General features: G+C 39.8%; 1 protein-coding gene across 1 annotated transcript in view; it reads left to right on the plus strand.

Annotated features, from left to right (window-relative positions):
• Positions 1-12,767, plus strand: part of SPTBN5 (spectrin beta, non-erythrocytic 5) — a 99,391-nt gene that overhangs the window by 58,512 nt on the left and 28,112 nt on the right. The window contains 9 exon segments of the mRNA XM_064462471.1: positions 2,179-2,334; positions 2,706-2,897; positions 3,538-3,633; positions 6,358-6,476; positions 7,094-7,208; positions 8,205-8,318; positions 9,864-9,985; positions 10,590-10,752; positions 12,556-12,744. Coding sequence (XP_064318541.1) covers positions 2,179-2,334; positions 2,706-2,897; positions 3,538-3,633; positions 6,358-6,476; positions 7,094-7,208; positions 8,205-8,318; positions 9,864-9,985; positions 10,590-10,752; positions 12,556-12,744 — 1,266 coding nt within the window.

Here is a 12,767-nt window from a genome sequence, read left to right on the forward strand (position 1 = left end):
CATGCATCTCACAAAATAGGACACACTCCTACAGTAGAAATAGGGTGCTTTTCTAGTCCTAAAGAAGCAAGACAGACTTATAGACTGTGTCACAAAGTCTGTACCTCAGTGTTAACATGGAAAGCAAACGAGCAGGTTGTTACTTAGAACTATGTGTATTTATTTCAGTTATTGAAGAGGAAAGATCATAAATTTGAAAGTTTTGATTTCTAAAGCTGGCTCTGAGTTTTCATGCTGACTCTGAAACTTGCTGATCATGTTAGTGTCACTTAACTTCCTTTCACTTTCATCCTCTGCACAAGAGAATAAAAACCACTGACTATCTCAGAGGAGTGAGAGAGAGGATTAGTTGCTATCTGTAAATTTCTAGAACAGCCACATTCCTTTATATGTTTTAAATATTTCTGTTATTAAAAATCAGTGTAATTTACAAAAGGTTTATGTTCTTGAGGTTACAGTAACTGCTATTTTGACAGTGTAGGTTTCTAAATTGATATTGTCCATATTTTTTATGAGCCCCATAGAAATAAGACTAGTCCCATGTGCCTACACTGAGCATAACACTAGTCTCGCTGTTGTCTTCAATACAGTGAAAATGCCTGTCCAGACAACCGTTAGTCTTTCCATAGAAAGATCATAGGACAACAGATCAGCCTTGCTTCTCCTCTGAATGTGGACGTGGGGCCAGGGGAAGGACCTCTCACTCTCTAGAGCCATCCTAACTAAGCCTTAAAATAAACAAAGCCACGAAGAGTGCAGATGTGATTATGTGAATTTTTTTTTTAAACAGCTTTGTTCAGTCTGTGATTAAGCCATTGCTTATTGCTAAAAAGTAGGAGAGAAATCACCCTTTAAGTGGCTATATACAGGAGATTAATTTGTTTCTCATCCTAACTGTACGGATGAGACTCTCCCATACAAATGAGAAGTCAGTTAAGTGATGTTAAAGCATTAATGTGTAGCTGGGTAGTGAGAGAAGGCCCCAGCTTGTCAGAAATGAAAACAGCAGATGACGGTGTGCTGTCCTGGGCAACCTTGACATAAGGCTCCTGTTTGAGTCTCTAGCTGTGCTTTGGAGGGGAAGAGTTTCCGGAGAGTGTGCTGCTAGTGAAAGCTATTTCTGTTATTGTTTATAAAATTTCAGCAGCTAAAACAACACTTCAAATCATCAATTAACTGAGAAAAGCCTCCAGTTGTCAAGTCTTGTGTGCATGTAGCACAGATGCACAAGGACAGCCAAGATGCTTTGAAACGGATAAAGCTGGCTTAAATTTGCTGTTCTTGTGTTGTCAAAACATTAGGTTACTTTAGTGGCCTGAGGACAACAGGATCAGTTACAACATATGTCAAGTGGTCAGTTCTCAGTGTTTGGGTGGATAGGAAATATTTCCTTCAGTGCTAAGGGCTAAAGTTGAGCAGCCTTTAAAGAAAATTGTGGAAAACTCTCTCTCCTATTGTCCATTCTATTCTGCATACATTTAAATCCCCTAAAAAAGAATTTCCTAAGAGAAATGCACAATCCTTGTTTTGTTAGTCCTCATGGTTCACCTGTTTGTCCAAACCTGACGTTCCTGACTAGACCATTTTGAGTTTTATGAAATGTAAAAGCAAATAGAGTTGTATTTGCTTTCAAATAATCACTAGTCCTTGGCCCCACCAGTAAGGCTTTATTTGCTTTGCATTTAGGTCTTACAACATGGCTGAGATCAGGAAATGTTAGCGCTGTTTTATAGGTGAGCCACAGAATTCTTTAAGAATCTTAACCCAGCTTACAGGTAGGTCAATTACAGAGACAGGAGCTGAAACTCAGAGCCCTAAATCCAAGGCTCAGCTGTCATAACCTCATTTTAAATATGTTTGCCATGTCAAGGCTGCATATCTGCTCAAGGATTCTCTATACCTGATCTAGAAGATTATATAATCTGTTTATGGCTTGTGATAACATTTGGTGTATTCAAGGAATTTTTCATTATTCTTGTGGTCAGATGAAAATTATTTTCATTCCTACCTGCTTTTATTTCCTAGCAAGTAGAATAGTTCAGTAAGTGGAGTCACCTCAGCTGGCACCTGCCAGATCAATCCGCCTAGCCCAGACATAGGCAACTGCATAGAACATGTCCTGGGAGGAGGCCCCAGGATGGCAAACCACGCTAACTCTGATGCCTCACACTGCTGCAGGCAGAAGACTGGATCAGTGAACGCATGCAGAAGCTAGAGGATCCTTCCATACAAGACCCCAGCAATCTGCAGGACAAAATGAAGCTGCTGCAGAAACATCAGGTCTTTGAGGCAGAGATTCTAGCAAATGAAGAAATCATCAGAGCTGTTAATAAGGTAACTCTCCCACTCTGCTAGTGTTTTTACAGATTATTGCTGGTTATCCAAAGAAGGACAGCTAGATGGAATGAAAAGGAAGGGTAGCTGAAGGGCACAATCACCTGTAGTACCTCTCTTGGTGCTCCCTTTTGATGAATGTCATTCTTGGCAAGGAAATATTAAAATCCTAGTGTTCTTGATTCCCTCCAGACATAAAAGCTTTTCAGCTGAGCAGCATTGTTTAGGCAATAAGATTTTATATTAGTAATTTATTGTGCAGTCCAGGTTAGGAAAGCCAAAGAGTCCTTCTAGAGAGGTCATGTAACATGGTAATCACATTAAAAATTAGTGGCAACCTTCATATCTAATTTCTTCTTCTGAATGTGAAGAAAGGAGAAGCTCTGGTATCAAAAGGCCACCCAAAATCAGGAGAGGTCCGTCGCCAAATGCACATGCTTCAGGAGCATTGGGAGAAGTTGAAGAGAGCTGTTGCTGCCCGTGGAAAGATGCTGGAGGACAGCCGGGACTTCCTAGAATTTCTCCAGAAGGTGGACCAGGTGGAAGCCTGGATCAGGGAGAAGGTAAATGGATTCTAGTATTTAACCCAAGCAGCACACTGGAGACTTGCTAGTCATCAACGAACTTCTGATAAATGTGTCACCTTCCAGGATATTTTATTAGTGGCTTTTGCCTGGAAAAATCATGACATGTTCTACAAACAATATGGAAGGAATGATTCAACAAATTCTAAAAAGTTCTGGAGTATTTCTATGCCAGAGTCAGTTGGATAGTATTAGCACATATTCTCATGTAAAATGTAAACATAAAGAGATTTTGATTATCGGTGGTCACCTCATGTGCCTCTATTGAGACAGAAATGAAGGCAGACTAGAATGGAAGAGACCTGAAGCATTTGGCAGCTGGCACTCACCCTTACTGTGTATCAAATCTGAAAGCTGCTTTTTGTAAGAGTGAAGGAAGAGTCACTTGATCCACCAAGTTTTCATTCAGAGGTTGTTGCCATAATCAGTAAGAGATTGGAGAGGGAGTTCAAACTAAGTCTCATAATTATCAAAGATCAGAAGAGACTACTTCAGAAGCTGTAGATCAGTGATTTACAGACACATCACAAAACTGATTGGATCACCATAAGCATTGGGACGTGCTGTGTTCTTGCACTGTTAGCCTGAATGTTTGCCTGTCTGCTGCTTATTCTCCCAGGAAGTCATGATTAATGTGGGTGATGTGGGAAACGACTATGAACACTGCCTGCAGCTCATGAAAAAGCTGAATGAGTTCCGTGGAGCAACATCAGGGGTAAGAGGTGTTTTCCATGCGCATTCCTTGTATGACTGGAAGCAACAGTAATCTTTTCAGCCCAGCAATATGATAGCAAATACAGTTCCAGTACCCTGAGGAGGTGAGAGATCAGGGGTAGGAAGCATTACCACTTTATAGCCATTAAAATTGATAGAAGTTTCTGTCATTTTGCCTTCTGCTTTGACAATGTCTAAACAGAGCTGTGAGGCACTCATGACAACCTAAAATTTTGGATCTCACTACGTGACTGGAAATCTGGCTGTGTGAGCCTGAATTTGAGCAAATTTCCAGTTTGGTTCATGCAGTCCACAAATCACAGTAAGTTCCACCCAAAAGTGGATTAAAAATGGTTGTTTGAGCTATGTTTCTTTGAATCTGAAAGTTGATATAGACCTTCCATGAACAAGCCCATAAGAAAAAAATATTGACCACTTTCTCCATTTCCCGCCTTTGTTTCTCCATTTCCTGCCTTTATTTCTCCATTTCCTTCCTCCTGAGGAACAGTCAAGTTTCTCATATTCCTTCATCCAAATGAAGCACATATATTTGCGGGACTTTGTTTATACAGCATATGTGGCAGATCATGAATCATAACGTTAATCAGACATTTAGTAAAATAAAGCAACGGTTAACGTTTTGGATAGCAGCCGTGTGACGAGGTAGCTGCACAGTTCACCCGTCTGTGCTGAGATCTCTGACTCTCTTTTGTGGTGCTGAGCCATGCCACCTACCTCTCTTGCCCCCAGTGAGATGTGCTAACTTGGGCACCAAACCTTGGGAATGCTAGGAAACAGACCCTGCCACAACAAGGGCCTCCTTGCAATGTGCCTCAGCTCCCACCTTGAGAGCTGTGAGGCCATACATAGAGGGGGTGCATTTGCAGAAGCCTCTTGTTCTCTCTGTGTGAACTGGTACAGATATGGACTAACAGGTCTGGGCGTCACACAGGAAGGACTGCTGTGCTGATTTGCTAGTGTGGAAGCTGTGAGGAAGGTCTGGAAAGAGGTGTATTAGGACTTTATGAGTGAGACTTACTCTAACATTCTTTCCTAATATTTATCCTTTTTTGCCTGTTATTTTGTTGCCAATTCCCATTACAGCACCTCTCACCTTCTACTTCTGTTGTCTAATAGCAGAAGGAGACTTTTCTGTGCAAAGTAACAGTACAGGTGTGCCTAACACCTGGAAGAAAACCCTGACCTCCCCTTTCCAGAGGCCGGCAGAATTTCCTGTGACAGTGCATTAGTACTGGATTTGGGTAGAGAGCCAAAATACTCAAGCTTCAGCACCAGGGAACTAGTGAAGAGACCTTCAGTCCTCACCAGCTGAACTGTGAGCTAAGGGACTGAGCAAGGGCTCTGCTACGGGTTGTACCAGCCAAAAGGAGGGTGGTGAAAGAGACAGAAACAACCCGGTGTCCCAGTCAGCATAAGGTAGATTTTATGTGCCACAGGAAACTCTTGGCCTTAGATACTATCAGCTTGTAGCCACTGCTCCTGTACCACTCTGAACATGAGTCCTACAGAAAAAGGCTGGGACAGTGATACCCTCATAGCTGATGCTTAGTTATACAATACTTCATACAGTGATACAAACAGAAGCAGGCTGCTCCTGGCCACTGTGTGCATCCATCCAGTCTAGGTTTCCTCACTAGCCAAATCTGAGATCAGGGTAGGGAGCAATCATCCTGCATTGATGGCTGCCAGGTTTTCTGCTCATATTGTGTCACACTGTGCTGCTATTAAATCCTAGGAGAGGAGGCTGCAGGATTTCCAAATAATATCTGGCTGTCTGCTGGTTTCTCTTGTTTACTTTATGGCCGTGTATAATAGTAAAGCACATATGGAAGCATGCACGTTGGTATGGATATAGCATAAATAAAATACAAATAGAGTCACTACTTCTATTAACAGTGTACTGGAAACTTGCAGCTGTTCTTCTACTACACCAGTGATTAACATCTCCCTGCTAAGCTTGTGATTTACGAGTCTTAGAAAAATAGAGAATGTTTTTGAATCTTGGAGCAGTGTTCAGTGTTGGCCATCCATCATGCTCCGAAAGAACAATTATTCCACTATAGTCCAGATTATATGTGCAATGTGCAAATATTATCCTTTCTATGGTATGTACATAGGAAGCAAGTTGCCTTGAACACTTAGTGTACCTCTTAAAATGCAGTGATGTTGCTTTAGAAGAAAACGCAATGCCATAGGTTGTGTGGGTTTCTCAAGGCTGTATGGATTTTAAGCCTGTTGTCCCCAGTATAGAAGGCACATCTGGACAGAAGACTGTATCTCAAAAAAAAAAACCAGTGAGTAGTCCTAGGAGCCACAAGTCACTACCTGTTTGACAGAGGAACAGTCTGCCACATATCAGCTGTTCCACAGCAGCCACCTATGTAACCAGCAACTGCACCTCTGTTTCTTCAACAGAGCCCCTGCTGGAATGCCTGGCTTAGAAATGAAGCTCGAGGGTCCTCATCTAGACCTAGATCATTATTGTATCTATAGTCATTAATGTCCTTTCTTGCCTTTACCATCTTCTCATCAGGGACTGGTAACACCAGCAGTTGTACTAGAACAAAACACAGGTGTCTGAAACATTTGGTAGTGAGGTACAGCTCTTGCTTGTTGCTGTTGTTGTTGTTTTTCACGTTGCAGTGGAAAACTCAGTCACAAGCATTATGAACCATGTACCTTTGTTCCTTTTCTCACTTTACAGGAGATGACAGTGGATGATGCTCACATCAGGGCTATCAATGCCCTGGCCATGAGACTGGAGAAACAGAACAAGGAAGAAACAAAGACAATATACGAGCGCCGGAAGCAGCTCAATGAGAAGTGAGTAGTCTTTTCAAGCTTCTGTGTAAAGCAAAAACAAGAAGGAAGATTAGCTTGGGCTGGGGTAAATGAAAGAATTGCTGTATATATTTTCTTCTTTAACATTGTGACTAGCGAACATCAGGCACTGGAGTTGCCTTTCAAGACTCTCAGAGCAGTTAGCCAGAAGGATTTCTAATCCAGCAGGGCAAAAGTCATGTTTCTAGCCTTGGAGAGAAAAATGCTCTTTCACAGAGCTTTATACACTAGATCCATGAAGCTAAGACATTTCTGTCTGTTCACATAGTTGTCCTGGTGAAGTGCATGTTGCTTTTACTACTTCACAGCCCGTTAGCTAAGAACCAAAAGCCTAAAGATAGGGATTGTGAGGTTATTGAGAGCATAAGGAAAGTGGATCAGAACTTTTTAGCTTTTAAGCCTCATACCATCCTGAAAACTTGGAATAAATATAGCCAGGCAGTCTTGTCAGAAAAATACTTTAAATTGTGGGGAAGTGGGAATCCATACACAAGGTAGTTCAGAAATCCTGTCTTTTTACTTAGAACTGAGCATCATAAAACAGTTGTAGAAAGCCTCACCTCTGAAATACACCTCTAAAATATTATTTTCAATAAAAGGTGGAACAGTTTCCATGGTAACCTGAGTGCATACAGGAAGAAGTTGGAGGGAGCCCTAGAGATTCATGCCTTAATCAGAGAAATTGACGACATCACAGAGAGAATTACCGAGAAGGTAAGTGCTCAGGTTTTGATTAACTGAAATGGGAAAATGTTCTATTTTGCTAACAGTGACAAACCCAGGCATGCTGGTTGCTAGAGGGGTACTGAGTATCCAGCAGTGATCTTTGATAGCTGTCTATGTATCAAGTTTGCATCTCCTTCAGACAGTCCTGTGCCAAGTCAGTTCTGAATACCAAAAGCCAGTTAGCTGAGTTTCTATAGAGCTTTTTCTGAATTATCTGCTTAGCTTGAATATAGCAACTTCTAGTGTTCCAAATTCAAAGGTCGTTCGTTCAACACTAGCTTGTGTATCTCTCCCTGCTGTGCAATGCATACATATTAAATATGCAACTTTGAAAATTTGTATAAAAATCTTACTAATTCAGAACATTGAAGTTAAAAGGCCTATCCTGGATTATAATTTTGAGACTAATAGAAGAAAAAGGCTATATAAAAACTAATTATTTCATCCACATAACTAATTATATTAACTATAAGTCAGTAGGCAGATACGTAGTGGTACTGCTTAAGGTTACAAAGCTGTAGTTTGAAATTTTTATAACAACTTTTATGAATGTATTTCTTCATCGTCTGGAATTTCATTTCTGGTAGGATACCGAGGGTCAATTTTATTTTCCATAGTTTCATAAAACACACTTAAGAATTTCTGTGTCGCGATTTAATGGGAAATATTTGGCTGGTTTTGGTATATGGAAAAAAAGGGGAAAAGAAAGATTGAGAAATGCAGGGAAGCGTTCCGGTTTTTGTTTTATATATCAATGGCCAGAGGCACCTTAAGTAGGATTGTGACTGTTCAAAGAGTTGTGAATTCTTGTTCTATCTCTGTAAGGAGTGCAGACAAGGTGCCCTGTTGATATTTAAAAAGACAATAAGAACATTCAGATGGCAATATGAAGAAGGGAAGGAGGAGACTGTATGAAAGAAACAAGATATGATCCTTTTGCTTTTTGTCATCTTCACCATTTGCACATCCTATTGCCCCCTCCAGAGTGTACTAATACAAGCACTGGATTATGGGAAAGATGTGGAAAGTGTGGAAAACCTCATTCGAAGGCATGAAGAGATGGAGAGAGAAATCAGTGTTATTAAGTCCAAAATGGAGGTAAGAAGTGGGGAAGTACAGAGGATGCTGTAAAAAAGTTCATTTTTGCCTCTTAGAAACACGGTGCAAAGATCAGCATGACTCTTCAGATCCATTAGTATGAACTGCACTGCAACACAAATGCAGCACAGCTTTCTTCTCAGAAGGAGCTGCTTAATCTTACTTTATTGTGTCAAATGTTATTCTTACCGATGAACCAAATCTAGGAAGAGAAGTCCCTTTTTAATGTGTTGGCTGATTCTCTGGCCCTCACCTACAAGCCAGCTTTGACTGTCCTATATCTTTCGGAAAGTGTGGAATCCAAATTTAACTCTCTGTTTTTCCCCCGGTTTCTGTACTGACTTGAACGAAAATCATGACTCTAGCTCTGTTTATAACTAAAATGCAAAACGCACAGCGCATGTAGTTTTCTGACAGACATCAAAACCAGAAATCTTAGGTTATAATTGCCTGCCTGGTCCGCTTTGGCTTTTGTAAAATTGCCGGTTTGCGTCATTTGGGACTAATCTTGAACATTAAATATGGGTCTGACCTCCTATAAAATTGCACATTTTAACAAAAAGAAATGTTTTCAGCTGAACCGTAGTAGTAGAAATCCTATGACAACCTCTCACATTTTTCACTGTTGGCCAGAATGTTAAGCCTTTTCATAAGAAAATATTTTCACAAACTTTCTCTAAATGTCGTCTTCACAATATATGCAAATGGTAGCAATATGTGTGATACCTTCACACATTGTGACTTTGTTAGCTAATTCTCACATGAAATGGCAGTGATTACTAGTCAGCAATCCACAGATAGCTTTAGCAAGGCTATATGGGGGAGTGCTGCATGGAAACAGATGAGCAAGGTTTGGGTTTGGGGTTTTTTTATGCTATCACAAATATCATGTACAAAGTATAATATCTGTACTTTTCTTATGGATTAAAACCAGCCTGGCATATTCTCCTTTCTGCATAACTAAAATTCTTCCCTTTCATCAATTTGTTGGAGTTTTACAAGAAAGGTACCAACTTTAAAGCTGGGTTGGTGAGTGTTCATTACTGTTTATCAGGCTGTTTTAAGGAAGCCAGCATCAACTAGGAGTCTACACTGAAAGTACTGTTTTGACGCTGCTGTTAGTAGAGATAGACACAAATGATTTTGGGGACTTCTGCTGAAAGGCAAGTCTTGTTGCTTCTGTGTGGTGCCATATTTTCATGGGTTTTGTTACCCATCTTAGTTAGATTAAGCTAATAAAGGTTACAACCAGCACTTCATTTTCCTGTATGTTTGTCCCTATTCTGCAAAACTACTTTCTTAATTGTAAATCAACATTTATGCGTGTGAAGCAACACACATCTCTTTCTTCACACGGATGATTGCTTGCGAATGCACATGTATTTTTTTGTGCATATACCAAGTCCCTTTGTATATTTTGTTATTGTCATTTAAGTATCTGCTTTTGAAAACTGGGATCTTAAAATGAACTTTTCCTGAAAGGCAAACTCAGGAATGAATATCAACTTTTGGCATAAATTCACCCCACTATAAATCTCTTCCCAGCCATTGGAATTGGAATCTTTCCGCCTTTTCACAAGGAATCCATCCATAAATGACAAACTGACTATGAAGCAACAGGAGATGAAAAACAACTGGCTACGACTCCAGGGACAGGCCAAACAAAGGTAAAGAATTCTAGTGATCTGAATATCTCTCAGCAGGAGCAAAGCTGCTTCCTGGGCTCTCAAATCTACTTGCTGGGGGCCTTTTAAAAGTTTTTGAGGATCCTTTACAAAGTTTATACAGACAGCTAAGACACCTGCATTGGAACAACTGTGACTTGGTACAAGAAAAGTTCCACTGACTTTGGGAAAACTAATACAATGAATTTGTGGCTTATCCCACTAAATAATGTTGCTAAAATGCCTCAGGACTGTCAGATTAGATTGATCACAAAGCCTTTGTGAAAGACTTATTTTTGGATGATTCTAGAAGATTTTTTTTTCCTTGAATCTTTCCAAAACAAGAAAGGATTAGCCTTCATTTCTGGAAGCAACAGTTATGAACGCTTTTTTACTTTTTCACCTATGAAGGTAAGCACGTTATCTCCAAGGCAGTGTGCATCTCCTGTGATTCTGGTTTAACATGAGGACTGTTAGGAGCTGTAAGGGAAAGCTAGGAATTCACTTCATTTGGCTTTTTGTAGGATACCTTCCTCTGCAAATGGGGAGGGAGAGGTAACTAGGTATTTCTGTGTTGGATAATGCTGAACTGCACATTGTGTGGCAGGAAGGAGAAGCTGGCAGCCTCGTATCTGTTGCAGAAGTTTAACTTGGAGATGAAGGAGATGATAGATTGGACCCAAAACATCAGAGGCTTAATGGAAGCAGAGGGGCTTCCTAAAAGTGCAAATGAAGCGGAAAGCATGATTGAGGAGCATCAGCAGCGAAAGGCAAGTATTACTTACGATTGGACATACTGGGAGTCCTTTCCATGGGAATTAATTGCTGCAGACACAGCAGAATTTTGCTAAATGCATCTGTGAATAACACGGTGAAAAGATTTTTTTCAATAACAGGTTTGGGACAGAAGTCATCTACATATTGACAGAACTCCATCCCAGGGGCTGTTGGTAGCTTGCGTCTCTGCAAAAAGTCTCAGAAAGCCCCATTAGATCTCACCTGTACTGCTGTCCAACCCTGTTGGTAAAAAGCTGGTTCAGCGTTGAGTTAGATATTTGTCATGCAAACTCCATTTGCCTGAGAGGAAAATAAAAACAGCAGTTTGTCTCACGTAGGCAGTAAATTACTATTGGATGGTACTACACATGAAATACTTCATATGCCAGTGCTAATTACCACACAATCTTTTGGCTGCTAATTTGGCTAATATTTTTGGCAGATTTTCTGAAAGGAGGAATATTGTTAATTAACCTTAGAAAAAAGTTAATATTATACTTTTTCCCAAGCATCATCACTATCTTTCAGCTGTTGTGTTACCTTTTCTTTCGAGTTATGTTACTTTTTCTAACAATCATGTTCCCAGAATCATGACTAATACACAGTGCTTTCTGGGTCCCATTATTTGTAGATTCTGATTAATTTTCTAGACTTGAATTTAGTATGAAGCACCTGAAGTCCCTCCTTTTTCAGAGTCTTCCATTTTAACAACACTGCCTCATGCACAGACTTAACAATGTTTTTGCTAATAATTCTTTTTCACAATAGAAATACCCCAAACCACTGATGTAGTGTACATCAAATTTAGATGGTAGCAAGATCTAAGTCTTTAATATGTTTAGTAAAGGAACCCAAATATCTCTAAGCAGGTAGTCACACAGAAAAGGAGGAATCCAGGCAATATGTTCTTTTGTACTGTGTTAACTAAAATAAAATTACAGACAAGGCAAAAAAAATTGAGAGTTTTTTTCATTCAGATTAGTGGCTCAAACCAAAGTCCTCAGGAGAGACTAGGATTGAACTCAAGGTGCTAATCTGAATTTAAAAAAATAGAATGCCTACCTTACAGCTGTGTTATATATGACTGGGCACACCACCCCCAAAAAAAGCCCTAAAAACAGCAGTTCTAATTTCAGACATTTTATAGTACATGCCATAGTTTTTAAGGTGGTTTATGAGTTAATACATGGTATTATTTCCGTGCATGGTTATTTTTATTTTCAAATCGTTTACATTAGGAATTCCACATTCAGTTTGCAGGGGTCATTGTTGCTTGTAATGCTTTCACCTTCAGGATTCAGTATATAGGCATAACTCATTCCTCAGACCAGATGAAAAAGTTAGATGTATTTCATTTTAACACCACAAAATAAAGTAAAACCATGTCTTTAATTTAATGATCTGATGCTGATTTATTTGGCAGGACAGGGAAAATTCTAGGCACTGTTTCTCAAATGAACCACCTTTATGTAGGAAAACTGGAGGGGAACGGTGTTATGGATGTTAAAAACTGTTAGTTTATATCGAAGCACTTTCTAATCTGTTTCTAATTTAATTCCACTTTTGATATGTAGAAGACCAGTTGTTCCTAAAGCAATAAAGTAATTTATTGTCCATGTTATTTTCTCTTAGGCAATCCTATGCTTTTTCAGTAATATAGCTCAAAGTTGAATGATTTTCCATACAAATATTGGTGTTGGAAAGTTACAACCCATATTCTTCACCTTAAGCCTTTTATTCTGAATAACTGGCATTCCGTAAACCCTTGACATTAACGTTAGTGTAATATATTTTAGGAGGAGATTGAAGCACGAGTGGAAAGATTCAACTCTCTCAGTAACTATGGTCAAGAACTTGTCGATTCTGGTCACTATGCAACCCCTGAGATTCACCAGTCCCTCTTCAGACTACAGCAAGCCTGGTCTGAGATGATCCGAGCATGTCAAGAGCAATATATAAAATTGTTTCAGGCACAAGAACTACAGGTGAGTGAAAAGACATTCAACTG

This window comes from Phalacrocorax carbo, chromosome 10 (assembly GCF_963921805.1).
Source record: "Phalacrocorax carbo chromosome 10, bPhaCar2.1, whole genome shotgun sequence".
In the NCBI taxonomy this organism is placed as follows: domain Eukaryota; kingdom Metazoa; phylum Chordata; class Aves; order Suliformes; family Phalacrocoracidae; genus Phalacrocorax; species Phalacrocorax carbo.